Source organism: Arachis ipaensis, chromosome B9 (genome assembly GCF_059453495.1).
Source record: "Arachis ipaensis isolate K30076 ecotype BB chromosome B9, ASM5945349v1, whole genome shotgun sequence".
NCBI lineage: Eukaryota > Viridiplantae > Streptophyta > Magnoliopsida > Fabales > Fabaceae > Arachis > Arachis ipaensis.
Window position 1 is genome coordinate 64,122,197 of NC_142444.1, and position 27,009 is coordinate 64,149,205.

The 27,009-nt window shown below is 33.6% G+C and overlaps 1 protein-coding gene across 5 annotated transcripts; it reads right to left on the bottom strand.

The window, feature by feature from the left end:
• Window positions 1-450: 450 nt before the first annotated feature.
• Window positions 451-25,862, bottom strand: ATRX (P-loop containing nucleoside triphosphate hydrolases superfamily protein). Of its 5 annotated transcripts, none has more exons than XM_088498018.1 (27): window positions 25,554-25,862; window positions 24,637-24,773; window positions 23,340-23,467; window positions 23,160-23,222; window positions 21,812-21,900; window positions 21,638-21,730; window positions 20,701-20,891; window positions 20,386-20,626; window positions 19,544-19,657; window positions 18,495-18,578; window positions 16,390-16,812; window positions 12,141-12,463; window positions 11,384-11,474; window positions 11,099-11,302; window positions 10,055-10,174; window positions 9,059-9,225; window positions 8,311-8,452; window positions 7,977-8,126; window positions 7,837-7,892; window positions 7,447-7,747; window positions 6,562-6,694; window positions 5,734-5,795; window positions 5,360-5,586; window positions 2,714-2,917; window positions 2,301-2,379; window positions 1,986-2,227; window positions 451-1,258 (listed from the first exon to the last, which is right to left on the bottom strand). In XM_088498018.1, the coding sequence occupies exons 6-27, from the start codon at window positions 21,704-21,706 to the stop codon at window positions 880-882; spliced, it is 4,002 nt and encodes a 1,333-aa protein (XP_088354144.1). In that variant the 5' UTR covers window positions 21,707-21,730; window positions 21,812-21,900; window positions 23,160-23,222; window positions 23,340-23,467; window positions 24,637-24,773; window positions 25,554-25,862; the 3' UTR covers window positions 451-879. The 5 variants fall into 5 exon arrangements, with proteins under 5 accessions (XP_088354144.1, XP_016174860.1, XP_088354143.1 ...); XM_016319374.3 differs by having other exon boundaries at window positions 21,812-21,907; XM_088498017.1 differs by having other exon boundaries at window positions 21,812-21,907; window positions 24,564-24,773.
• Window positions 25,863-27,009: the final 1,147 nt, after the last annotated feature.

The window sequence follows — 27,009 nt, forward strand, 5'->3', positions numbered from 1 at the left end:
ACTTTTAACCTTCATTAATTTAAATTCTTCTTTAAAAATAATTCCTTTAATGTTTAATTATCGAAATCATAAATGGACATCCAAGTAAACCCTAAACCCTAAACCCTAAACCCTAAACCCTAAGTATTTGTTCTTATCTGGATTTGTTCTTATCACAACATTTTTAAGTTAGTGTAATTTATTCACTATATACAAGAGATTTCAAACCTTATGGAATTGTAACTTTTTTTTTTTTTTTTCATAAAACAATATAAAACTTTAGCACTTTCTTCTTTAAATAAGGAAAAGTTCAATGAAAACTTGGCCTCTTCTCTCTCTAATTTATCAAAATCAAGATTCTTTTACATCTAGTCCAAAATATTTCTTCCAAATATATAGAAATAAATAAATAATATTATACGTGAACAATCCAAATATCCTTGCTAAATTTTCTATTTTATCGAAGACAAATTAATCAAGAACATGTTGCACATTGCATTTATAACCAAAAGAATAGATTGTAGATTTGGTTACATATTGACACTTAGGATTGTCTCATCCTCACCTTGTCGCATTTCTATTTTATCTAAACAAAAAAGGAAAATAAATAACATGAATTTCCGAAAATGAGCATGATGATAGAGTGAGAAAGTAACAAGTCAAATTATCCTTAACTTCCATTGTAAGTGCAACTATTGATCCAAGAATAATTAATCTTTTACTTTCTCTGTATCAACATGCTCACTTTAAGTATTCATAATCCCCTTTCAATATGGGGGCAATAATCCCTTTACAACAACCCCAGAAAAAAAAAAGAAGAAAAAAAAAAAGATTAGATTAATATATATATATATTAACAGATAAAACTATATAACCTTTCACCATTGCCCGTTTTCCTATCTATTTAGTAATCTTCAAGTCATCCCACCTGATCTCCTGAGCACATTCCCCACAAACTGTACAGCCACCTTGTTTTATTCTCTGACTTCTGAGTGTGAGCATGTGTGCAAGGTTTGTGCACTTTCTCATGTTAAAACGATTCCTTATCCTACTACTTGACACCATGCTAAGAGGGTCTTTCACCTGTTGTAGTTTTGAACTTGCAGCCATCTCTGCCTTTTGATCAGGCATGGGGTCACTAATTGGTACCCTCCCCACTTCTTCCCATTCAAGTGATTTTTTGTACACCTCCCAAGCCATGTCTTTCTCCTCTTTTGATAGCTTCTCCTCTTCATTTTCTTGTAACAGGGTTTCATGTTCATGATAATTGGCAATCCACCTGGCATCAAAATATTAGGTTAGATACATTATGATTACTTATCCTTGGAAGGAAAAAAAGGGGGAGAAACTGAATTGAAGAATCAGGTATTTTAGAGAACTGAGTCTAGCATGCTATTATCTAGCCGCTCAATCTTGAACAATTTGGTTCAACTGATGTCATAAACATACTAAAGACCGCAACACCTAGTGACCAAATGTCCTAATAGAATTTCTTTTGCCGCTCTTAGGCTCTTACGCACCACAAAATTTGATGGAGGGAAAAGTTGCTCCATTTCAAGTTATGCTTAGGTTGCATATATTAGTATAAGAGATAATATTTAAAGAAACACTATTACCTAAAGATAAACCCAAGACCTTTCTATTGATGTTTGATCAATTGGGCTTACACAGTCATTGACAAACGGGAACTGTTTTCTCAATCCAGTGAGTACCCAGCACAAACATTTGTGACTCTTTTCCATTAAGTTGTACAAGAGTATGTGACTTATGGATAGTAGTTTCGTTTGTCAATTATATTTAAAGTCTTTGGTAATACACTGAAAAAAAACAAGTACTAGAGTTCAATTTTGTTCGAAGATTCAACACTAGTCAAGACCAACGGTTAGGTTAAAAGGGTAAAAAGTATGTGTCATAACCTACCATGATAACTTAGATGTCAAACCTATAAAGACAGCATAGTCGTGGAAAAGATTCATTGAAACAACTTTCAAGTCAAGAGAATGTACCGGGGTTGATGATTTTTAAGTAAGCTTTCCATTAGCTTATCAGAGTTGCTACTTCCATTTGAATGTGGTGTTGTATGTTTAACTGTATTACTACTGCTGCCATTTTCTTGATTAAGTTCAGCCAAAGTCTCAGGGTTCTCATCATCACCAAACTCAAACAGATGTAACATCTCTTCTTTAGATATGGTCCTATGCACCTGTTGCCTATCAACCACTCTAGCGGCAAGCCCCTCCTTTGTTACCTATAAAACCATTTCCATATATCAGAAATACTGAAAAGAGAACAATAGAAGCATATGATGAAGTGTTTATTACCTGGCGCTTATATATTTTCTCTTCCATGGTGCCATGAGCCAGCAATCGGTATGCAAATACAGGTTTTGTCTGCCCATACCTGCAAGTATGGAGATACTGACTTCAATCAGGTTCAAGCGAATTGTAAACAGATAAGCTGTTATTGAATAAAGTGTGCAAACATTTTAAACTTTAAAAATATCTTTCCAAACCAAGAATATTGTGTAACATTAACCATCGAAAAAGAGCCCTATGTAGCACTCTGCTTTTTGTTATGTTTGTCACCCAAAATAAAACTGTTAAACAGTCAACACCACATCCAATTTGAAAGTTGCTTTACCCACATTACTTTAAAATTATATTACAGATCTGATTGCTCAACTCCAAATATATCTAGAAGAAAACTCATTGAGGAAAGATTATCCAGAGCTTACCTCCAAGCTCGATAGATGGCCTGCAGATCGTATGTTGGATTCCAAGAACCATCAATTATAACAACACGGTTAGCAGAATGAAGGTTAATACCCAAAGAGCCTGCTCTGGTTGAAATCAGAGTGCATTTTACCCTCTTATTTGAGGGCTCATTAAATCTTTCAACAATCCTCTGCCTTTCAGAGCTCTCTGTCCTTCCATCCAGCCTGGAGGTTAAATCAAAGGGTAATAATGAATTTAGGAAGGATCATTAATAATAAGAACCATCTAAAATTCAAGTACACCTTGAACATTAAAACATTAAGTTCTAACATAGCAACATCATAAATGCAGATTCAGATGAAACCAACAGAAAAGCAAAGGAAAACAAGAAACAGTAGGAAAAGAAAAGAGTACAAATGTAAAAAATTAAATATACTAAATGACTAGATGAAACAAGAATTTTACTTGTAAATAACATATGGGCCAAATTAACCAAAAGGAAAATAAAAAAAGAAAAAACAGTAGAGACATTATTTAAATCAAATAGCTATTACATATATCTTACTTGGATGGAGAGATAATTGATAACCCTCCCAACCTTTCGATTTTTGGCATAAACTGGTCAGCAATGAAATTTATGCAGTCCATACATCACATAACTATATCACAATATGATGATTGAGAAGTTTCATACATAAGGTTCTATGAGAATACTCTATGAAATGAGAGTTGAAACCGATTTTGGCCCCTGAAATTTTCGACCGGCCTCAATTTCGACCCCTAAATTTATAGTTAATTAACACCTCCAAATATTGGATTATGCCCCCACGCTTGCCCCTGTAGCTATCTCCGTTAACGGAGATTTGATGTGGCACGTTAAGTTGACAGAGTGTGTATCCACGTGGCACCCAACTTGCTAGAATGGATGTGTAATGAGTGAATGACGTGCAAAAGTTGAATGAACTCAATTTGCGATCCTCTTTTCCCAATATGTTCGAGACTTTACTGGAGAAATTGAGTTCATTCAACTTTTGCCACATCATTCACTCATCACACATCCATTCTAGCAAGTTGGGTGCCACGTGGATACACATTATGTCAACTTAACGTGCCATATCAGATCTCTGTTAATGGAGATATCTACAGGGGCAAACGTGGGTCACAATCTAATATTCGGAGGTGTTAACTGGGTAACTATAAATTTGGGGGTCGAAATTGAGGCCGGTTGAAAATTTCAGGGGCCAAAATAGGTTTCAACTCATGAAATGAACATGTCTCTCTAAAAGATATCTATTACTACTACCATATTTTGCAAGACTGTAAATAATAATGTAATCATGCTGATAACACATTAGTGTAATAAATCTAGAAGCAACCAAAACAGAGACTACCCCACGATTTTAAAATAATAATGCCTGAAAACTAAAGCATTTAAGAAATTTCAAGCAACTAAGTGTTCTTGACATTGCTTCTTGTCTTCTAACCCTGAAAGGTTGTGGTCACTTCATGCATCTAGTATGTACAGTTGTAAATCCTAATTCCAGTTTCTAACTCACTCCTTAATCCCAACACCTTTACACCTTGATAAACCCATCTAGAAGTCCAAAGTTCCCTCTATCGTTCGATCCTTTATTTGGACAGCTGTGCTTAACATGATTATTGATTAATCTCCTGATGTGTGTGTGTTTTGTGTCAGAAAAGTTCAGAAACAGATTGACATGCGTTTGCACTGTTCTATGGCTGACTCTTTTTGTAATAGTGAGCTGAGTAAGGGATCTAGAAGAGCCTAGAAGCTGTGAGAATCTAGAAACTGCTAGTTTTAGGAGCTGGCAACTAAGATAGATTCCACCCTAACAGTCCCTAACAAACTAAAGTTGGTAAAGACCCTTCTACCCGTTTGGTCTAGAGTGCCGAAAACTCGCCTTTTCTATGTATAAATACTAGCTCATCACTCTAATAGTACATCCTCATCTTCTACAATTCTCTGCTTCTCTCTCCTGCTCTCTTTCTACTCTGAAACTCTATTATTGTGGAATACTTCATTCAGTCTATCTTAGGTGTGCCTTGCATCCTTAGATCAGTTTCTATTGTCTATGTTCATGGATTTTAGCAGCAGGAAAGAGGGAAAACCTTTGTGGCACTGTACAGTATACAACTATACGCTACTATCTGGAATATTTGGCTAGTGCGCAATATATGCCCCTTTAACAATGGATTTTCCGATAAACAAGTTTTTTTCCTCTTTTACTTTGGGGGGAAAGGAGAGAGAGAGAGAGAGAGAGAGAGGGGGGGGGGGGGTTATAGAATTAGGCGTCTGGCCTCTATCTATTGCAAATCTCATGATCTGTTTAGAGGACTTCCCCTATCAGAAATGTTGAAAGATTGGACAGCTACACTTCAAAAATCTTTTGTTGCAATCTTTTTTTGTTTCCAGGATCTCTTTTTCTCCACTATAGTGTATCATTCTTTTCTCTATTAATTATATTCTTCTTCTATATCAAAAAGCTAAAATGTTTCAGGAGAGACAGCATAAAAATGGTGCAAGCTAGAAAAAACGATTGACCAATAATTTTTTTAAAAAAAAAAAAAGAGGGGGGGGGGGGGATACAAAATCTGGATAGAAAAGGAGTTTAACAAAAGTAGCAGCAAATTGGGCATGTACTTACCGATACCAATCTTTCCCCTTCTTCCAACGCTTCCCAGGTTTGCCATGTCGAGGTATCTTTGAGAGATAAAGTTCTATGAGGTCTAGCGTTGGTATGCTCTGACTAAAAACTAATACCTTATCGCCCACACTAGAACTCATGGTTAATATCTCTAGTAGCAAAACCATTTTGCCACCATGATCAGGCTCTCTATAAATCTTTCCGGGAAGTAGATCATGCCACCAACCCTAGAAAGATACAGATAAGAAGCATCATCACTATATCAGAAGAAATCGCCAGAAGGCAACACATCATCTCATATTCGAAATTCTAATGCAAAATGAAAAGATTAAGTAAAATATTATATCACGAATCAATTGATAGTCTTTTCATACCTTTACAAAAAAGCCAGTACCATCTTTCTTTTGCGGCAAATCATTTGCATACCTCATCTTCTCTGTAAGGTAATGAGTTGTCAAAAGACATACTGTGGAGAATTGAATCTATTAGAATGCAAAGGAGAACGGGAGGGGGGAGGAGGAGGAGTGTGCGTGCGCGCGCGTGGGGAGGGGGGAACCTCAAAACAGTCCATGAGTTATGCTCGGTAACAAACATCAACAAATGTTTCATTACTATTTGATTACTTCTCTCTATTATGTTTCCCTAGAATCACTATCTTCATGTCACAAACAAACAAACAAGACTCATTTTCATACCTTTTGTTTCTTTTAAAAATACCACCTGAAATTCAGCCTAACCGCAATTATAATTAGGATGAATAGAAGGATATTGAACAGCATGATCATTACATGCTACCCAGACATTTGGAAGAATTATTAGGATTCATTGGTTTTCAGCTGATGCAATAGAGCAAAATGTAACTTGAGCCATTAAATCTATTCATAGTATACTAAAACAAAGACCAAAGTAGTTGCGCATTGCACTATTTACGCTTCAAATTAGCTATTAAGATTGGGATTCTCTAATTCAACTTAGATGTTTTTTAAAATTAATTCCTTTCATTCTAGTTGCTCTTATTCTGTTAAGATGTCAACAACATCAACAAGTTTATACAGACTCAGCGCATACTAATAACTTACTAAGAACAACTCACGATAATTATTGCTTATGCAAATGCTGAGATGCATACTAAAAACTACCCATGGCATATTAAGGAAGCCTTCAGTAAACAAGTAATAATATTTAAAAATATAGAAAACTACCTCCAACAGCATTAATATCGGAATTATCATCACTGCTGCAGTCATCCACGATAAAATTCTCAACAGCTTCTTCCTGTCTTACATAGTCCTTGTCTTCTTTTGTTAATTGCAAGATCCCAGGGTGGTTCCATATCTATCACGCACAACTTTTTATCATCAGGATTCATGAAATACCAAATAAGGTATGATGCAATAAAACAGTTTACCACATTCCTATCACTAAGACACTAATCAAAAGTATTCTGCTGAAAAGGCAAAACATTTATCAAGAACACAACAAATTAACAGAAAATAACTGACCAATATTGACAATATACAATTACCCAAAAACCAATTAAGTTTCTAAACAGCTGCTGCTTGAAATTATACATTAAGAAGCACTGACTGAATTAAAAAGAGATTTATGAGTAAAATAGAGAAAAAGAGACTATATGCATCAACAACTCATTAATTTTTTCAAACTTGAGTCTTACCCTCAACAGAATCCCCCTACCCCACAGCAGGGAAAAAAGTACTATAACTTCTACCATTTCCCTAGACCCCTAATAGTAAGAACCCAAAGAAAAGTAGAGACTATAGAGAGAACAGAAAGTGACTATAACTTCTAAGATTTAGTGTTTTACTATGGTATATATAGGTGAGGTTTGTGTACCTTGCAGTGCAAGGTAATTTGAGAGGATAGTCATATACACTGGGTTTGCTCTATATACAGGTATCAGAGGGCTATAATTCTCTACATTGCAGCAGCTTACAATAACCAACTCTATTATCCCCTCTTGTCAAATTGTTCCTATTTCCTACAACTACCTGTTTCTTTCTTTTATTATCAATACTGACATAGCAGACAATTAAACTGACTACCACATGGTCTATGTAGAAACTTACCCGGGCTAACGCCTGGTAACCAGCAAAAAAACATCTTTTTCCAAACTTTTCATGAGCCCTGTCTTTACTGAACCCATGCACATCAAGGAATCTCTTGTACAGTTTTCTTTGTAACAAAGAAAGCTTGACAGTTACCACAAAGACAGTTTTGGGGGGTAGATCCTTTTTCACCACAGTCATGTCCATTCTTTGGACAAAGCCTTTTAACTGTTCATAGAGAATATGTGATCTTTGGTTCATAATTTTCACATCTGTGAGTGTCGAATTAGTGTGTTGACCATTCTCTATAGGATTCTGGAAGCTGCAAATACAGTAAAATACTTTCTAAGAAACATAAAAGGAAGTAACTCTCAGCAAAAATTAGAGAAGTGAGAGTAAAGAAAGCCTTGCCGGTTTCTAAATTCATGGCTGCTTCCAAGAAAACCTTCTCTTACAAAATCAACCATCTGTTTCAAAGAAAATGAAAGATTCAAAAGTGCATACAATAGCTTATTCATCATCCAATTTTTATAACTTCAATGAAGACTTACACAATAGTATTCCATGAGATTGTTTTGAAGGGGCGATCCAGTCAGGGCAATTCTTCTTTGGCATTTTACTTGTTTCAAGGCATGAGTTACGTCAGCCCTTGTATTTTTAATCATATGGGCTTCATCACAAACAAGAATGTCCGGTCCATCCTACAGTAACAGGTCAACAATTCAGAGGAATGCATGGGTTTAATAATGTAGATAAATACTTTGCCTTAACATAAGTACTGTAGATAAGGACTATACAAGTCTTAGATTTCCAAGTAGTATCATGATAGTTGACAACAGAAAAAGAAATTTTCAGCTAACAAGGGATGCTATTTCAAGAATCTACCTGCAAAGCATGGCAAATCTCTCTGGCCACATTCCGGTCTTTCACATGCTTTCCAAAAGATAAATTACGGAAAGCAGTATAACCAATCAAAAAGACACCACCTTTGGTTCTCCACTTTGCAAGCAGCTCAACCCTCCTATCTCTGAGAAGAGTTAAAAAACCAATGTGATGATGACTGTAATCGTTGAGTTGAAATGTGTGAGAGTGAATAGGGCTCCAGCAACATGGATATTACAGTTTTTTTTTTTTTTTTTTTTTTTACCAAAGATATGAGACTCGAACCCGCAACCTCTTAATTGAGTATGGGGTGCCATTTGAGCTATTACTCATTGGCTACATGGATATTACAGTTGACTTCTTGTATTTGATGTTTCAAAATCTAATGTAATGATTAAGCTCATAAATAATAAAGTAATCATTCTTATCTCTCTCTCTATTGATCAAAGATAAATACATCTATCCACTTACTCCAATCTTGCAAGTGATGAAGAAAACACTTGAAAATAATTACATTACTATTCATCAACCAATATAAGGCAATTTGAATAAAGAATCAGTCGCAATTTGTCGATACACTGGTAAGAAATTTCAAGAGACAAATACAAAATGATAACCCTTTCCTCAAGAATCAATATCAACAGGTTTACGTGCTTGCATGAATGGGCCACCATATTCAAAGTGAGCTTAAGTAGACAAATATAAAATGTGACAGCTCTCAATTGACATCGAAAGAAAATAATAAGCAAACCTTGGTACATCTTCCAGCATGAAGACTCTGAGTTGCTTTAACTCTGAGGGCTTCCACTTGATAAACTCCTGACGCCAATTATGCAGGACATTGACAGGTGTGACTATAAGTGCGGTCCTTAACCCCAAATCAACACACCTCATTGCAGTGTACAAGAAAGCAATCACCTAAAATAACAGAAAATAATAAATATTTATGATAACAATAATTACTAATAAAATAAAGACATTTTCTATGGAAAATATAAAATGTGATTGGAACATAATATAACTCTTTATGGATCATAATGTTTTCAATATTGATAGTGCATTAAAATTAATCTCTGTAAATAATACAACTTATTTTAATTTCATAATCCAATAAACATTTATAAAATTATATTTTATGACAAAAATTGATTTAATGTTCAATTATGATAAATTGTAAATATTATGATACCAAGAGGTAAAAACTGAGTTGAGAGATTTCATCATTTAGATCAATTTTTTTGGAAGTGATTTGATATTTCATTATACCATTTAACATATAATATAGTTTTGAAAATATAAGTGAATAACAATTATTACATTACATTTCTATTAATGTCCGAATTTTCTGAAATTCAGTAAGCTTGCTTGTCAAGGTACTACCACATAAATCAATAGTTGAATTGGTAAAATTCATAATTTATAAAAGTTATTTGATGGTGTAAGGGGATCCCCACTCAATAAGAGATTATATTTTTTTATACACTGTACTATTAAAAATTATGTAGTATTAGAATTTTAAGAGCCCTTAAAACATCCAGCGAAATAAACCTTTTATGGTTAGGTATTATCCTGTCCTACCTTCCAAAGTGTCCTAGATAAATATAATTCACTTCTCAAATCAACCAAATGAAATGCACTATCATCCTTTCACATAAATGACATTTATCTGTCATAGGTATCTTCAACTAACAAGAATTCACTGATCAGTCATAGAATAGAATACAGCCAATGGTATGAGCTAGAATACCTGAAAAGTTTTACCAAGGCCCATGGTATGAGCTAGAATACAGCCAAGACCTTTATCCCCAGACTTCACTTTTCTTATTGACTCTACTATATTTTCCCACATAAATCTTATTCCTGCAATCTGCAAATATAAAGAAAAAACAAAGTTGTACATCTTGCAAATTTTCAAGAAAACAACAGACTTGAAATAAAGACATCCAAAGATTCTCAAAGAGGCGGCACTAAGAAAATACAAATGAACAACGGAAGCATATCCCAAATCTTCCCTATTTAGCAATTAAAGCTCCCTTATTCTAGTAGCAAATGAAGAAAATGTATCAGCATCCAAGATTAAATGTTTCAACACTGTTTGGAACATATGTTCAGCTCATGCTTAGATTCGCCATACAGAGGATTAAATAAAAAGGAAGCAGTCCGAAATAAGAGGTGGCAACATCGTATTATCTTTCTCATTTCTCATTTTCTTCTACTAATATAGTACAAGAATTTTCTTTTCAATTGGAAGTGATGCATATTGTGGTGGTTTTGGTACTTCTGCAGCCTTGCACCTCTATTGAGTAGTGAGGGTAATAAGTTTCACCCTTGAGAGCTACCCATAGCAGTTGTAAAGTAAGGTTAGCTTTCTTCCCTTTGGCAAGAGAGGATGAGAACAGAATAGAATCATTTTTCTTACTTCCACAGAAGCTATATTCCACCTCATCCATGCAATAAGTGAATATTGAATAATATAGTTTTATTGCAAATCAATGCCAAGTTTTTTTTTTCCCTTTTTCCCAAGGTTTAGGTAGCCAATCCCAAGGCCAAATAAAAGAGGAAGATATTGACAAACAGCATAAATAAAAAAGTGTGCAATTTCTTCTTACACCAAGTAGATCCTAAAATGTTTGTCTTCCCTAAATAAATAAATCTACATGGATAACCTTAACATGACGGACTTAAGCAACTGGTTACTAAAAAAATAGCAAGCAAAAATGAGAAGTTACATTCAAAGAGAAAAACATCCAAGGAAAAAGGAGAAACAGTTTTTAAGTAGGAAACAGAATACCTGATGGGCTTTGAGTTTAGCTGAGATGCTCGGAGGAATTCTGACAGCTTCTTCACCTTTCTCCCTCACAACATTCACTATGTAACCTGATGCCGCATCGCCAAGAACTTCAACACTAGCCCCTTCGGATAAATTTGATGAGCTCATTTCATTTGGTGAAGCAGAGAACTGGCCTCGCAAAGACTTCAAGCGTTCCTGACGTTCCTGCAAAAGTAGGGACAATAATTGACAAGCTGGAGCAGTAAGACAAGTTTCAACACAACAAAATCATTATCAAAATGCCACCTTTTCAATTGCTATTTTCTTTTTTGTTTCTTCACCTAATTCCGTATCATCAAGTATCCTTCGAATCTTCTTTTTGCGCCTTCTCTTAGAGCTGTAAGATAATAAGATATTATAATGACCATCTCTGCAACTAAACTATAGAGACTAATAATGGTAATTTACTGCATACTCCATCTCCATGCAAGAATCAGTTAAATCAACACAGCAATAAAAACATGTAAAATGAAGTTTTCCAATTATAGATACCTAAAAGTAAAAAACAAAAGCAACACACCATTAAAGAATAAAGACTAAGGCACATCATTTCAAAATAATAACCAGAACATATCAACAGAAGAATGACAACGGAAATAAATAGATAAAGGAACATCACTATAACTCACACAATGGCATTACCGGCTAAATATCAACAATAAGAATGTTAAGAATTGCAGTGTAAGGCTGCTTATTAATAGAAAAATATGAAAAATTACTTATTAGCCTAAATTACTTATGAAAAATTGGAGGAAATCCAACAGTCATGTTCAGCTCCAAATAAATCAAGAAGACCTGGGTACATAATCAATTAACTATATTGAGTACAAATCATTACATGTTCTGAAGTTAACATGTACAATACACCTTGACTGCAAATCTGATTGGAAATATTAAAGAATCACATGCAGGCCATACATACATACATACATACATACATATATATAAGGTACACCAAAAATGTCAAACATTATATAAATTAAATCTATAACAATAACTCCACCTGATTGTAGCATTAATCTCTGCATCAGACTCATCCGAATCATCTGAATCATCTGAATTTTCTGAATCACTGCTAGAGCTGGAAACTAGTTTAGCAGTAGATCCCATAGCTTGCTCCAATAGCAGTGTCAGTCTTTGCAGACTATTTGGCTGGCAAAAACAACAATCCCAGCCAGTGGCCTGAGCTTTAGTAAGAGATTCTGCACCAAGATTCTTCTTTATGCAGTTGGTGCAGAATAACATTGTGCATGATTTACAATTAATTAATCCACTGCTTCCTCCACACCATGCACAATGACTTGAGGGAGAATCAAAACTCAGGTCCTGCAACAAATTAGTAGCTTCTAATCAGAATTCAACCAAATGAAATACGATAGAAAAACTACATTACTACATCAGCCCAGAAGAGCTTTTCATAGTCACAGAGTAATACCAGGCAAGAATATTTTTCATCAACATACCATACCAATCATGTACAAACTGTATTCTGGAAAATGCAGAAGTTTGCAGCAGCATGTAAGATTACTCTTACAAGGTGCACGGCAAGTAGAATTATTAAACATAAATGTTAAAAGTGAAAATCCACCTTCAAAGCCATAAGTTTAGCTATCAGAGAATAATATTTGACAGATTTAAGCCCATTGCATAGTGCACATATTTCATATTTAGTGCACGATTCCCAAACAGAAGTGGGTATGAAGGGCAATAACAGAATAGGTTAATGAATAGCTTATGAGAGTAGTAGCATAGCCCAAAGAGTAGTGTTCCAGCTAGGACGGGGCAGCTGTAACTAACTTATAGCTGTCATAACTAACTTAAGGTTAGAAGGACAGAATTGCCCCCAAGTCTAGGTTGCTCAACAAACTAGAACACAGTTGTATATAAGGTCAGTTTGGATTGGCTTTTGAAAAAAGTACTTATTTTTTTCATCTTTTTAAAAAGAGAAAATTTCACTCCTCTCCACTTTCCTCCCCTCTATTTTATAAATGTACATTTTCCTCCCTTCTAACTTTTAAAAAACCTCCTCTTTAACCAATTTTAAACTTTGTGTTAACTAATATTAACTTTATCTATTTTTTAAGAAAAAATAAATTATTTTTTTAAAAAATACTCATTAGCAAAAATTTTATTTTTTATCATTAAATTTTGCTTACCAAAATACCCTTTAATAAATTATTCTTTTATTGATTAAATTATATTTTTAAAAAAATTTAATAATTATATTATTTTTTTTCTAAAATACCCTTCAATAATTTTTTAATTATTAAATTATAATTTTACCAAAATTTTCGTTAACAATTTTTTTAATATTTTACTATTAATTTTGCGATATCTATATATATTATTTTAACATTAAATAAAAAATTTTAGTAAAATTATTTTCAATATCAATATATATTAATTGTTTTTCATATTAGCAGTGGTAAGATTTTTTAATTTAATGTTAAAATAATATATATTGATATCAAAAAATTAATAGTAAAATATAAAAATAATTATTAACAAAAATTTTGATAAAATCACAATTTAATAATTAAAAAATTATTAAAGGGTAGATATCTTAGAAAAAAATAATTTAATTATTAATTTTTTTAAAAGTATTTTGGTAAAAATATAATTTAATTAATAAAAAAATAATTTATTAAAAGATATTTTAGTAAGCAAAATTTAATGATAAAAAATAAAATTTTTGCTAATGGGTATTTATTCAAAAAATTATTTATTTTTTCTTAAAAAATGGATAAAATTAATATTAGTTAACACAAAAAAAATTTAAAATGGATTAAAGAGGAGGTTTTTCAAAAGTTAGAAGGGAAGGGAATGTACATTTATAAAATAGAGGGGAGGAGAGTGTCATTTTAACATCTCGTAGGGGAGGAGAGTGGAATTTTCTCATTTAAAAAATATCTTTTTTCAACAACAACAACAAAGCCTTGTCCCACTAGGTGTGGTCGGCTACATGAATCAAACGACATCATTGTGCTCTGTCATGTATCATGTCTACAGAGAGACCGTTTACATGTAGATCTCATTTGACCACTTCATGTATGGTCTTCTTAGGTCTTCCTCTGCCTTTCACCCCTTGTCCATCTTCCATCTTCCATCTCATCCACCCTCCTGACTAGATGTTCTATCGGTCTTCTTCTCACATGTCCAAACCACCTGATGCACGATTCAACCATCTTTTTCACAATTGGTGCTACTCCAACTCTCTCCCTTATATCTTCGTTCCTTATTTTATCCAATCACGTATGACCATTCATCCATCTCAACATCTTCATTTCTACCACACTCAGCTTATGTTCGTGCTCCTCTTTGGCCGCCGAACACTCCGTACCATAAAGCATAGCCGGTCTTATAGCGGTGCGATAGAATTTACCTTTAAGTTTTAAAGGTGCTTTTTTGTCGCATATAAAACCAGATGCACTCCGCCATTTTGACCAACCTGCTTGGATCCTATGATTTATATCCTGTTCAATCTCTCCATTATCCTGTATGATGCACCCAAGATACTTAAAACTTTTAACTTTTTTCGTAGGATGTTTTCTCCAATCTTCACCCCTATATTAGGGTTTTCCCTTCTCAAACTGAACTTACATTCCATATATTCCGTCTTGCTACGGCTTATGCGCAGACCATACACTTCTAGAGCTTCTCTCCATAAGTCTAACTTCTTATTTAGGTCTTCCCTCAACTCTCCCATAAGGACGATATCGGCAAAAAGCATGCACCATGGCACAGGCTCTTGGATGTGCTCTGTGAATACTTCCAAGACTAATGTGAAAAGGTATGGATTTAAGGATGATCCCTGGTGTAATCCTATACCAATAGGAAATTCCTCTGTCACACCACCTTGAGTCTTCACACTAGTTGTAGTAGCAACATCATACATGTCTTTAATTGTACGAATATATGCGATCCTTACTCTCCTCTTTTCTAAAACCTTCCATAAGACCTCCCTTCCACATGATCTTTTTTAACAGACAAAAATGATTTCACACTTGATAGGCTTCTTAAAAAGTGTTTTTAAGTATTAAAAACGCCTTTTGCTTTTACTTTTTTAAAAAAGCAAGGTATTGCTAGCTTTTAGAAAAAGCAAATAATTTCCTTTTTTTAATAAAAGTATTTTTAAAAGACGTATCCAAATAGGTTTTAAATTGAATAAAAGTACTTCATTTAAAAAAAAAAGTACTTTTTTCACTAAAAAAGCCAATCCAAACTTGCACATAAAGCACAAAAGAGTGCTTTCTTCAGTAACAAACAAAAACAGATTCAGTTACAATCAATCACTCACCCTGTCTCATTTGTTAGCTATATAAGCATTCATGCGCCTCTACCCAACAGCTTAAGCTTTTGAGATACATGATTTCATAACAATATTAAAGCTTCTATGACCAAAAGAAGGTCCAGAGTTCAATCCTTGTTACTTCCAAAAAAACAAAAGAATTTAAGCATAAGGCAAACAAAAAAGTTTGACCTACAGTTCAATCCTTATTGCTCCCAAGTGAAAGAATTTAAACATACGACAAACAAGACCAGAAAAAATACCTATGCACAATTCACACTTCAAGCCCAAAAAAGAGATTCTTACCAGAAGAAACATGTTAGATATATAACCATTCATGTGTCCCTACCTAACAGTTTGAACTTTTGGGATAAGAGTTTCCATGTATAACTGTTGCTTAAAGTTCATACTTACTAGAATGACTAAGAATTTAAATTAAGTTTCTCAACCTTCTTTTATGGATAGAAAATTTCAACATTAGGATGTGAGAAAAATGAGCCTATTCGCAATAAGGATATTGTCTTAACTTATCTACATCTATAATATAATAATATATATTTATTCATAACTGTATTTAAAACCATGATTTTTCCTCTAGCTGCTTTTGAATAACATCCTACTCCTTCGTAAACTAATCAAACAACGTATTAATCAATTTAGGGAATAAATTCTCTCAATTTTTTTTTCTCTCAATTGTTTTGTCAAGTGTGATCTCTCACCATATACACTCCTTAAGTGGGACCAAGAGAAAACATGTGAGAGAAGATGTTGAATGGTAGATGATCACACTTAACAAAACAATTGAGAGAAAAAAAATTGAGAAGATCCATTTCCATCAATTTATATATCTTCACAAAAATACCTGCCTTTCAACTTCTTCAACACAAACCCGGTTCTACTAATATTGCAAACTGGGCAAGCACATATATATCACTAAAATTTAAAATTGCCTTAAATTGTGTACCTTTCGGCGTATCTTTTCCTCCATTAAGCAATTGCAATCCCCACAAATAATCACCTTCAACAGAGGGTGTGAGTGAACTTCAAGAGCCACTTGATCACAAATTGTGCAGTGAAATTTCTCATTTGGACACACTGAAGGAAGAGTATCAGCACCACTGTTTAATAAGCCTTTTACCTTCTCTAGAGTACTCATATTCCTATCTACCTTGTCTTCAATGGCATCTGTGTCATCGTCACTGTCATCACTAATAGTACGAGGCTTTTTATTATCAGTGTCAAGCTCACCATCATTCAAACGCTTAGTTCCCCGCTGTTCAATAATATCATCCAACAAAGATTTGGGTGGATCAGCCAAGTCACCAGTACTCATAGCATTTTCCTTTTCAAGATCGTAACCAGCATCAAAATCTTCAAGTTTATCGCTCTGCAAAATCAGAAAATGTCATCAGACATAATTTTCCCATCAACACAAGTTCCTTCCGTCGGACGAATAATAGGTTTATGGTTACAGAAGAAGGGAACGAAAAAGATGACAAATAAATAGCACTTACGTCATTGGTAAGTTTTATAGTGATTAAAAAGGAGAAAAAAATCAAATGCCTATTTATTCAATTAGATAGGTCAAATTAAATACTTTAACAGTTGTACTATACAGTGTTTTTTCTCTTTTGGGATAAAAACAGAATTTCATTAAGATGAGAAGGATAAAACAAATTGGGGATAATGGATCCCCTATACAAAAGCAAAAGAAAACAAAAGATTTATCTATTAAGCATAACTTTCCAATCTCTCAACATGTCTAAGAAGGAAAGTCCTTTATGAAGATCATGAGTTTTATACTAAATAGATGCTAGATGCCTAATTCTATCCCTTAAAACTTTCTTGTCAGGCACAAACACAGAGAACATGAGACTCACCACCCATGGAGTTCAGTTTTTTTTTTTAGATATTTGTGTGTGAGTTGGGCGGGCCCCCGGGGGGGGGGGGTGTTCACTGTTCTGATGAGTTGATTGATAAGTAAAAATGTTAAAAATTTTAGCATATGTTTGGCCACAGGATAAAAAGGCGATGCAAAAATTTTTCAGCAGTAAGCTTCCTATGCAATTTTACACATCAAACTCATCCGTGAAAATTTCCACCCCATTTTTACCCATCAACCTAACATATCCTTAGGGGGTAATAATTATTCTTGTTTGAGGGTAAATTGTTAACCCATTTAACTTATGAAGTGTGCACCATTCAAAATGTGCACCATCACCAATTTAAATTTCTGCTCCCACGTCCATTAGAGATTGTTACTTGTCACAGTGGTCAACACTGGCTTCTATTGCATGAAGTAGAATGCACTTCGAGCAACCTATGATATCTTTACCAAAAAGAAGAAAATTCCTTTCAAATTTTCAACTTAATCTCATCCAAACACAAGCTGAGAAATCACATGTTTTGCATCTTGGTTGTGTCAACCAATAAAGAAAATAATGAAATTGAGATATCAGTGGATTGTAAGGGAATAAACTATTCAACTAAAGTAGTCACAACAAAATTCGAAACTTTTTCCTTACCTCTAGAGAATTCAATTTCATTCTTTCAAATTTCACTCCAGACATTATTACTTGAATTTCTCCCTTTAAAGGTAAACCAGTCACAGCCTACCCAAATCACTAAACGGTTTCCTGAGTTAGAGGACTACTTGATTTTACAATTTAGTTCACAGATAATATAAGCTAATCTGAAGATAGTCCAAATATACTCTTAAAATGATTTAGATCGTCTTTGAAGCTAAAAATGATTAGTTTGAAGCTTTATCATGTGGCTACTATCTGCCACCTGGTCAGTGAGCATACCTCTCACTGAATTATGTTCATATTTAATACGTGTGTGATAATATCTAATCTAAGTTATAAACTCAAATAAGTTCAATCATTAATAAGCATTTTCATTTACCCAATATAAAATATTATTAGACCAGGTAGATGATACAGAAATAATCTTTCACAAGTAACATCTAAAATCCTACGAACAACATATCCTATAAAAAACACTAGTAATTTCTGACAGTTTTGGGATCAAAAAAATGAGAAAGGAGAATAAAAATCAATAATTCACCTGTTTACTTTTCTTCCGACGCCTCCTTTGTTTCAAATGGATTTGAAGCTTCCTATCAACAATAGCATCATCCTCTTCTTTGACCTGTACAAAAACAAACAAGGAAACAAAAAGTAATCAATTTCCTGAACACACAAACTTATGGACAGCATAGAGTAGAAAATATGCAGATGGCAACAAAATTCATTAACAGGGAATGCCTATATATTTACTGATGAATCTAACACTAGCCAGATGCATTAAACTTTTATGCAGTCCCTAATTTATATAATTATATGTCCTTAGTTTTTTCTTGTTTATATATATTTCTACCACAGGTATCTTGAATATATTATATATGATAATGGAGAAATTGAGGACATAAAACATAGGATTCAAGCGGGCTGGACAAAGTGACGGAATGCGTTTGGCTTTATATGTGACCAAAAAGTACCTTTAAAATTCACAAGTAGATTTTATCGGAGTGCCATTAGACCAACTATGTTATATGGAACGAAATATTGAGCAGCAAAGAGTGTGCCCGAGCATAAGCTTAGTGCGGCAGAGATAAGGATGTTTAGATAGATGAGTGATCAAACACGTATGGACAGAATAAGAAATGAAGATATAAGAGAGAACTAAAGTAACGCCTATTACTGAAAAGATGGTAGAATTTTGTCTTAGGTGGTTTGGACATGTGGGGCAAAGATCGATAAAGCATCTAGTTAGAAGGGTGGATCAGATAGAGGATACACAAGTGATGAAAGGTAGAAGAAGACCTAAATAGATCATACATGAGGTTAGCAAAGAAAATCTACATATAAATGGTCTCACTATAAACATGACCTATGATGTAGCTGACCCCACCTTGTGGGATTAGACTTTGTTGTTTTATAAACAATTTAATCCTTTAGATTATCCAAACTCATTTCATGTTGCTGTTGTTGCATAATTCAACAAGTAGATTATAAACTACACAAAACCAAACAATAAATTATGAATGCAGTACATTTTCAAGGACCAATACACATTTCATGCAATAAATGACAGATAACGTAATAATAGCCAACCTTCTTAAATTGTTTCTTTTGCTCCTCAGAAAGATCTAGTTCTCTTTCATTTGCTATGGCAGCTGCAACAAATGGATCAGCAGAATTGCCATCAACATCGTCAATCTCCTCTACCTAAAGGAGAATGGAATTCAAAAGCAAAAACGGGTGAAAAAACCAGTCAATTAACAACAAATATGTTAACTGACAAGAAAGTAAAACATAAGGGTTGGCTGCTAACAGTGATGGATCTAAAAAATTTTGACAGCGGAGGCAAAATATATATAATGTGCCAATAAAATTAATTTCATAATAATTTAATACAATGGGGTCAAATTTAATAACATAATGGGGCAAATAAATATTATGATCATATACCACTAAAAATTTCCAAATTCGAGTTGGGGCAGTTGCCCCCACAACATATAACATATATTCGTCCCTGGCTGCTGAAGTGCATTTTGTGTCAATACAAGACCAGGATTTAAGAAAGCATTGACAGTATATAAAGTCCAAGTGCCACAGAAATCAACCAATGTGCTAGTTCGGGACAGAACCATACAAACAGCAGTAACTATAATTGGCAAACCCTCAAATAACAATCCAAAACAAAAGAATAGATCATGCAATCTCAATGCTAATGCCACAGCAGTTAGCAAACTCAAACAAGTTTTCATTTTTCAAAGACAATTGCAATGCCGAAGAAGGCAAACATGTTGCATTATATTAGGAAGGGGAACTTAGTAAAACCCAACATTTAATAAGGAAAACAAAAATCAATTGCTGACACTATCTTTTTTTCTTCATTGGACCGAAAAAGCATCATTACTGTTAACCAGCAACAGTTAAAATTGTATATTCACCTCATTAACTCCAGGAAATTTGAGTCCCATCAGTGCTGCTTGCTGTGGGGTGCTGGCCAAATAAACAGAAGCCCAGTGCTTACTGCCAAATGAAACATCAGTGCCACTCCCATCAGACACTATTTTATTGAACAAATCCCAATCTCCCTCCATTCCTTTCTTTACAGGATCCTTGGTTTCATCACCAAATTTTTTTTGGAGAAATCCACTAGCTCCCTCTTCAAGTAGTTTACCATGTCGCCTGAACCAACACCACAAAACCATGAATATTGTATTTGAATATATCCTGATTCAAATGCCAAGTAAAAAACATACCTTCTAACAGGTCTGTTTACTTGTAGATACTTCTCAGCAACAGCAACTGATTCAGCAATTTCCGTAGTTGCCTGCAACCCTACCCAATGATTCCTCTTTTTCCATGCTTCAGTGCGGCAACCATTGGGAGCTTCCTTTTCAATCCACTTATAAAGGCTTGGGAGCTCAATTCCAGCACCATCGAGTTGTTCCTAAACATATCATATCAAAGAGTGGCAGATAAAAATCATATGCACATCCTAATCAAGAAAGAATTTAAAAACAACTCCAAGAAAACTGCCCATACATATTAACCACAAAAAATCCCATCAAGAACTCACATCAAACTCGAGCATAAAAAATAAATAAATAAAGGATGCCCAATTGCTCAAAGCTCCCACCATTATGGGGCAGGATTAAAAGCAGAGGCTATTTGTGCAATGAGAATATGTTACCATCAGTTAAAAAGAAATGCAGCAAATTCCATGATGTTGACGCTCAACAGAAATATGATTAAATAATGACGGTGACTAATGAACTTAAGCTTGTATTATGTGAACCAGTCTCTAACCAAGGGCACAAAAGGACTAATGCATAAAGAGGAGGTTGAGCCATTGCTCACTCCAATATGGCTATAAGTAACTAAAACACACCACAATGCACACTCAACTCATTGAGGTAAAAATGACTTCCATTTGGAACAAAGTATTATAATATGCAACATTACATAGCTCTAATAAATAGTCAAATCACTAGCATTTTCTTTTAAGCCACTGGCCACATTAGCTCAAATAAAAGGTAAGTTTTGCAGGTTTAAGATCACAGTCCAGGCTGTCACCATGGGTCTGGGTTTAATTTAAGAGAAGACAACGGATAACAACAATTTAAATATAGACGACAATTTTAATCACAATCATCAAGCATACAAACCAAAACATCTATTGAAAATTGAAGATACCAGCAAGTTGACACTTTCAGTTTCAAGGTCGTCCAGCACAGTTTCCCACTCTTCTTTAAAAGTAGCCATCTCATCAGCAACAGCAGTTTCCAACTACATACAAGACACACAAGTCATGACAAATAAATAAAATCCAAAAGATAAAAACAGCCAAGGCCAAAGAGATGAACTAACATCATCCTCTGTCAGAGTTTGCTGCAATTCTTGTCTAACATCACTCTCCACTTTGGCAAGAGACTCCTCTTCAAGAGCTTCTTGGGCCTCTGCAGCCTAAAAAACCATTAGAGAACCTCCATTTATGACTTTTAACACATGCAAAAAATAAAAGTGCATACACCTCGTTGCAAGTTTGCATACCATACTATCTTAATAGTTGAGTTACATTTTACAGGAAAAATAACTCTTGCTACTAGATTTTCTTGTCCTTTTGTGTTTAATAAAAACCTCCCCAGATTTGTATGTGTAAAATCATAGTGTTATGAAGAGTAGGATGAGCTTCGTATCTTAAAGAAAAATGAACAGTATACCCATTATGTGGAGCCTGAGGCAGGATAAAATTGACACAATTAATGTCCGTGCTCTTCCTGTGCCTTTATGTGATCTGCATTCTCTGTTTCTGGTTGTAATAGACCAGGATTCTATGTTTCTATTTAAGTTAGAGATATGTTTGTCGAATTGAATTTCCTACAAATCTTGACTCAGTCTCTAATTTTCTTTTCTATGTTGGTATTTATGTATTTCATTGTTCCTTAATATTGCTCAAATTTCAAATATTTTATTCTTTGTGATTTTCAAAGATGAAATTATACTAGTGTAATTAACAATACATAGCCATAATGCAAAAATCCATTGTGGAAATATAGCAGATAGCATCGCAACATATAGCTGAAGGCATATCCTTACTGTTTCATTATTCTTTCTCTAAAATAACCACTTGAAAAGCAGTTTAACTTTTTCCATGACTAAGGTTGTTACCAAAAAGATTAATAAATTTATAATTTATAGAATATATAATGACATATTCAATATATACGACTTCTGCCATAGGTCACGACACTATATTTTCATAGCAGATTCCGGGCGGCCACTATCTGCAATTAATTACAGTAGAATAATTTCATCTTTGAAAAATCCCAAAATAAAATAATTCTGGGTAAAATTTTTTACATGATGCAGATTAGAAACAATTAATAGCTCAATTTTTCAAACAGTGGATAATGAGTAACTACATTGATTATTGATTATTGTTCCTAAAGTATAAACGTGATTACAAAATTCGAAAAATGGTTTCAATATATTTCTGGAGCAGTTACCAGGAAATGGCAAGGAAATTAACGGTAAAGAAATTTGTGATCTCTTTACCATTCTACTTCCAAAATTTTAAATGCTCTAAAAGTTTAAATATGGCTTTATCATATATAAGTATTATGGAGAGCTTGATTCAACAAACTATACACCAACAGTAGTTAAATGTTTCTCTCTACTGATGTAATGAATTATGAATTATGAATTATAATAATACCTTGCTCTCTACTTCTAACAACTCAGAAATAAGGTCTTGTATCTCCTCCTCAGTCAAAGGTTCCTTCATAATACAAATAAAATTATAAAACGAAGCGCATTGAAGTTTACACATGGATTAATCACTAAAAAGTTGAGAAACAAAGAGGAAAGTGAGAAACAAAATATCCACATGGCTGACCTCAAGATTTACTCTATCATCATCAACTTCAGGAGGCAAAGATCCCTCATCATCAGAATCATCATTGAAAGAATCACTAGAACCACTCTCAATATCTACCACCTCATCCTCGGTTTTTCCCTCCATCTCTAGTAAAAATTACATCAAAAGGACAGAAAAAAAAAATACAAGATTGAACATTAAATTGTATCAACTACATATGTATTTACAACCTTCTCAGAGAGTAACAACATGCAGAGAAAAAGAATACAGCAGTGCAATATACTAGGACAGCAAACTATATAAAATTCATTTAGAAAAATTATCGTCACAATCAAAGATAATAGTTTCTTCCCATGATTAGTAAATCAGTTAGAGTACCCCATGGATATTGAATTCATTATTTTACCTACGATTTGTGTTCTTTAAAAGCAGACAAGCTTTTTAAGTCACAAATAATTGACATGTCCACAATCCACAAATAACAATAGCACAACCTTCATAGATTCATAGACCTTATTGACTCATTCAAAATGAAGATGCATTTTCCTACACTGCCTGAAAATGGGAAGTGATTGGCAATTTCTTCCAAAACAATGCCAACATGAGACTAATAGATACAATTACTTAACCTGAGATGAGCTTTCAAGGATCTAAACCCATCCAATGAACCATCGTTTAGCCTCAGTGAACTCACAAGAAGGAATGTATTCTCAGAATCACCAGAAAGCATTTCTAAACAGGGGTTACCAAATGTTGCACAATTAAGCATTAAAGTTTTTAAGCATCAAGTATCATCATAGACCTTTAGGGTTGCTAGAACTCCTTATAAAATATACTTAAATCCATCAATCTTCCACAAAATGTTCTAAGCTAGTATCAACGTATCCCACACCCATCTATGAACTTGCAAACATGGAAAAGCTGGAACCTAATGATAATATTGACTTGTTTTCCAGAATTGATTTTAATATTAGTTCTATGACACAATCGGCAAGAGTTTTTTGTTTTTTGTGTTTATTAGTACAGATTGATCTGCATCACTTGGTATAACACAGTAATACACAGAATAATCTACACATACAGAAATAATACAAAACTTCAAACTGCCAAAAATAAATTATCTTGTTATAGGAATTAGATACGCCATAGAGGCAACACATGGTCTTAAAATGCTGGAACCATAATTCCTGAGAGAAACATATAAACATTTAATCTCCTTACTGTAGTCTCGTAAAACCTCACCAGTAAACTCTACGACCTAGAATGAAAGGATGCCCACTAGTAAAAGAATAACAAATGTTGATAAGTGAGAAACCTAATGCAGTTGTTTTAACGATCGGAAGGAATCCAACTGAACAAGAATACGAAAAGTGGATGACAGTTTCCAGGTCAAGTGTCATTCATTTGGACAATGCAGGCTTGGTGTTACTCGTCCCCTTGATCAGGTCAATACTACAAAGCAAAACCGAAGCAACAGGTTATCGACAAAACCCACATATATGAATCTAGTTGCTACAATAATAAAGTATAACCAACTTGATTTAATTCAGCTCTTTCAAAATAAGTAAAAATCTTTGTTACGAAAAATCAAACAGTTTTTTCATTTGTGGCACTTTTCTTTCCCTTTGTATTCGATGGGTGAGTCACGGATATAGTTGCCCTAAAGTTACCGAAATTCCTTCGTTTAGGAAAGTTTTCACAATATCATTTCCAGTACACAAAATAAATAAATAAAATGTTCTCCTGAACCAAACAGGCGTTATTCACTCATGATCATCCAATGTTTCATTCAACCCTGCAAATGTTTTACCAAAGAGGAAACTTTTGGCACACTATCCTTATTCTGCAGCTAGGTAAACAGACCTCATGAACAATATATGATGAATGAAAAAAAATGCCACAAATTTATCTGATATTGTAACACAGCCCTAGGAATATAGGGTTTTATCCCTAACTCCAATCATCGCTAATATATATAATGGAAATTGAACAGCAAGGTACACATTAATAAAAAAAAGCCACAATAATACATTGAATAAAAAAGAGAGAGCTTAGTATATCCCATGACACGTTAAAAATCAGGAGCTAATTTTTCTATACACAATTTAAACCAACCAGTTCGGCAAACACTTTGTTCAAGTAGCGCATTCCAAAGGAACCAGCATTTCGAGAATTCGTGGATTTAAAAGTAACCGTTTTGCAAATCAAGCTAAGAGCGAAGCGTGTTGGTACCTTAATCGGAAGGTTGGGATTGCAGCGGTGGAAATGGCAACTCGGATCTTTCTAGGTTTTGCAGAGAGAGAGAGAGAGCGCGTGAAGAACAAGAAGGAGTTCGGTACACACCCAGAGAGAGCAACCCTCTTATTTGAGGAAAGAAGGTAGAGAGAGTGTAGAAGAGAAGGTTTGATATGTGTGTATGAGATTTAAACGTTATTGGGTTGTGTTGGTTTCGGTTGCGGAATATGGAAGAAGTGGTGTCATGTGTGGTGTTTTGTTTTACGGCACGACCGGGGCAAGGGACGAGTACGCCAAAAGGATATCAAACTTTTTTTTTTTTTTTTCATTTTTATTTATAGCAGTTTAACAATTTATTTTTTTGACAATTTTTTATTAAAAATATTATTGATACACTAAAATCAATCACTAAAATCAGCCATCAAAATATATATATATATTAATTTACTCTTAATATATATTTTTATATTTCAATATATATTTTATATTAGTAACTGACTTAATAATTAATTGACATAAAATAATTATTTTTTATTTATTTATTTATTATTATTTGATATTAAAATATAAAAGGTTCTCTAGATTTTTTTTCCATTGGAATGTGATTTTTCATCCTAAAATATTTTTTTCGCGTATTTTTCTCAATCTCACTTAGATATAAAGGATTATAGAAGATTGGGGATTAAATTGTTCTATTTAAATAAGTTTTTTTTATCAATTTTTTATCTATAATCTATAATCTATAATCTATAATTTTATAATATAATATAATATATAATGGCAATACATGAGTCCAAGATTTCTTTTCAGTATTACTCTTTTTATTAACTTCTCCACTATTTGTCCACCTTGACATAAATTTTATTCATTATCTTTCACCTCTCATCAGTTTCTCTCTTCTCATTTCATCTCTTATTAGTATTATTGAATACAGATAAAAAATTTTTTATTTAATTTACTTTTATCTATAACAATATATAATGACAATACGTGGGTTTGGTGTCCAAGATTTTTTTCCAATATTACCCTTTCTATTAACTTCTCCACTACTTGTCCACCTTGACATAACCTTTATCCGTTATCTTTCACCTCTCATCAGTTTCTCTCTTCTCATTTCATCTCTTATTAGAAAACCCTAAAAAATCCTAGAAAATTCTAAAAACCCTAAAAAACCCTAGAAAATCATAAAAAAAACCCTAATAATCCTAGAAAACCCGAGAAAGCTCTAAAATTCTTAGAAAACCCAAAAAATTCTAAAAAACCATAAAAAGCCTAGAAAATTTTAAAATATTCTAAAAAACCCGAGAAAACCCTAAAAACCCTAGTAAACCATAAAAAATTCTGAAAAATCCTAGAAAAGTCTAAAAATCCTAGTAAATCCTAAAAAACCTTAAAAAATCCTAGAAAACTCTAAAAACTTTAGAAATCCCAAAAAAAAAATCCTAGTGAATTC

Bases quoted from the DNA above. Each gene is read 5' to 3' on its own strand.
- ATRX (XM_016319374.3), bottom strand. From the start codon at position 24,721: ATGACACTTGACCTGGAAACTGTCATCCACTTTTCGTATTCTTGTTCA. The intron at 21,908-23,159 runs GTATTATTATAA...ATGGTTTTTTAG, and splicing joins TGTTAGAAGTAGAGAGCAAG to GCTGCAGAGGCCCAAGAAGC. The intron at 19,658-20,385 runs GTGAATATACAA...ATTCTCCTTTAG, and splicing joins AATTTCCTGGAGTTAATGAG to GTAGAGGAGATTGACGATGT.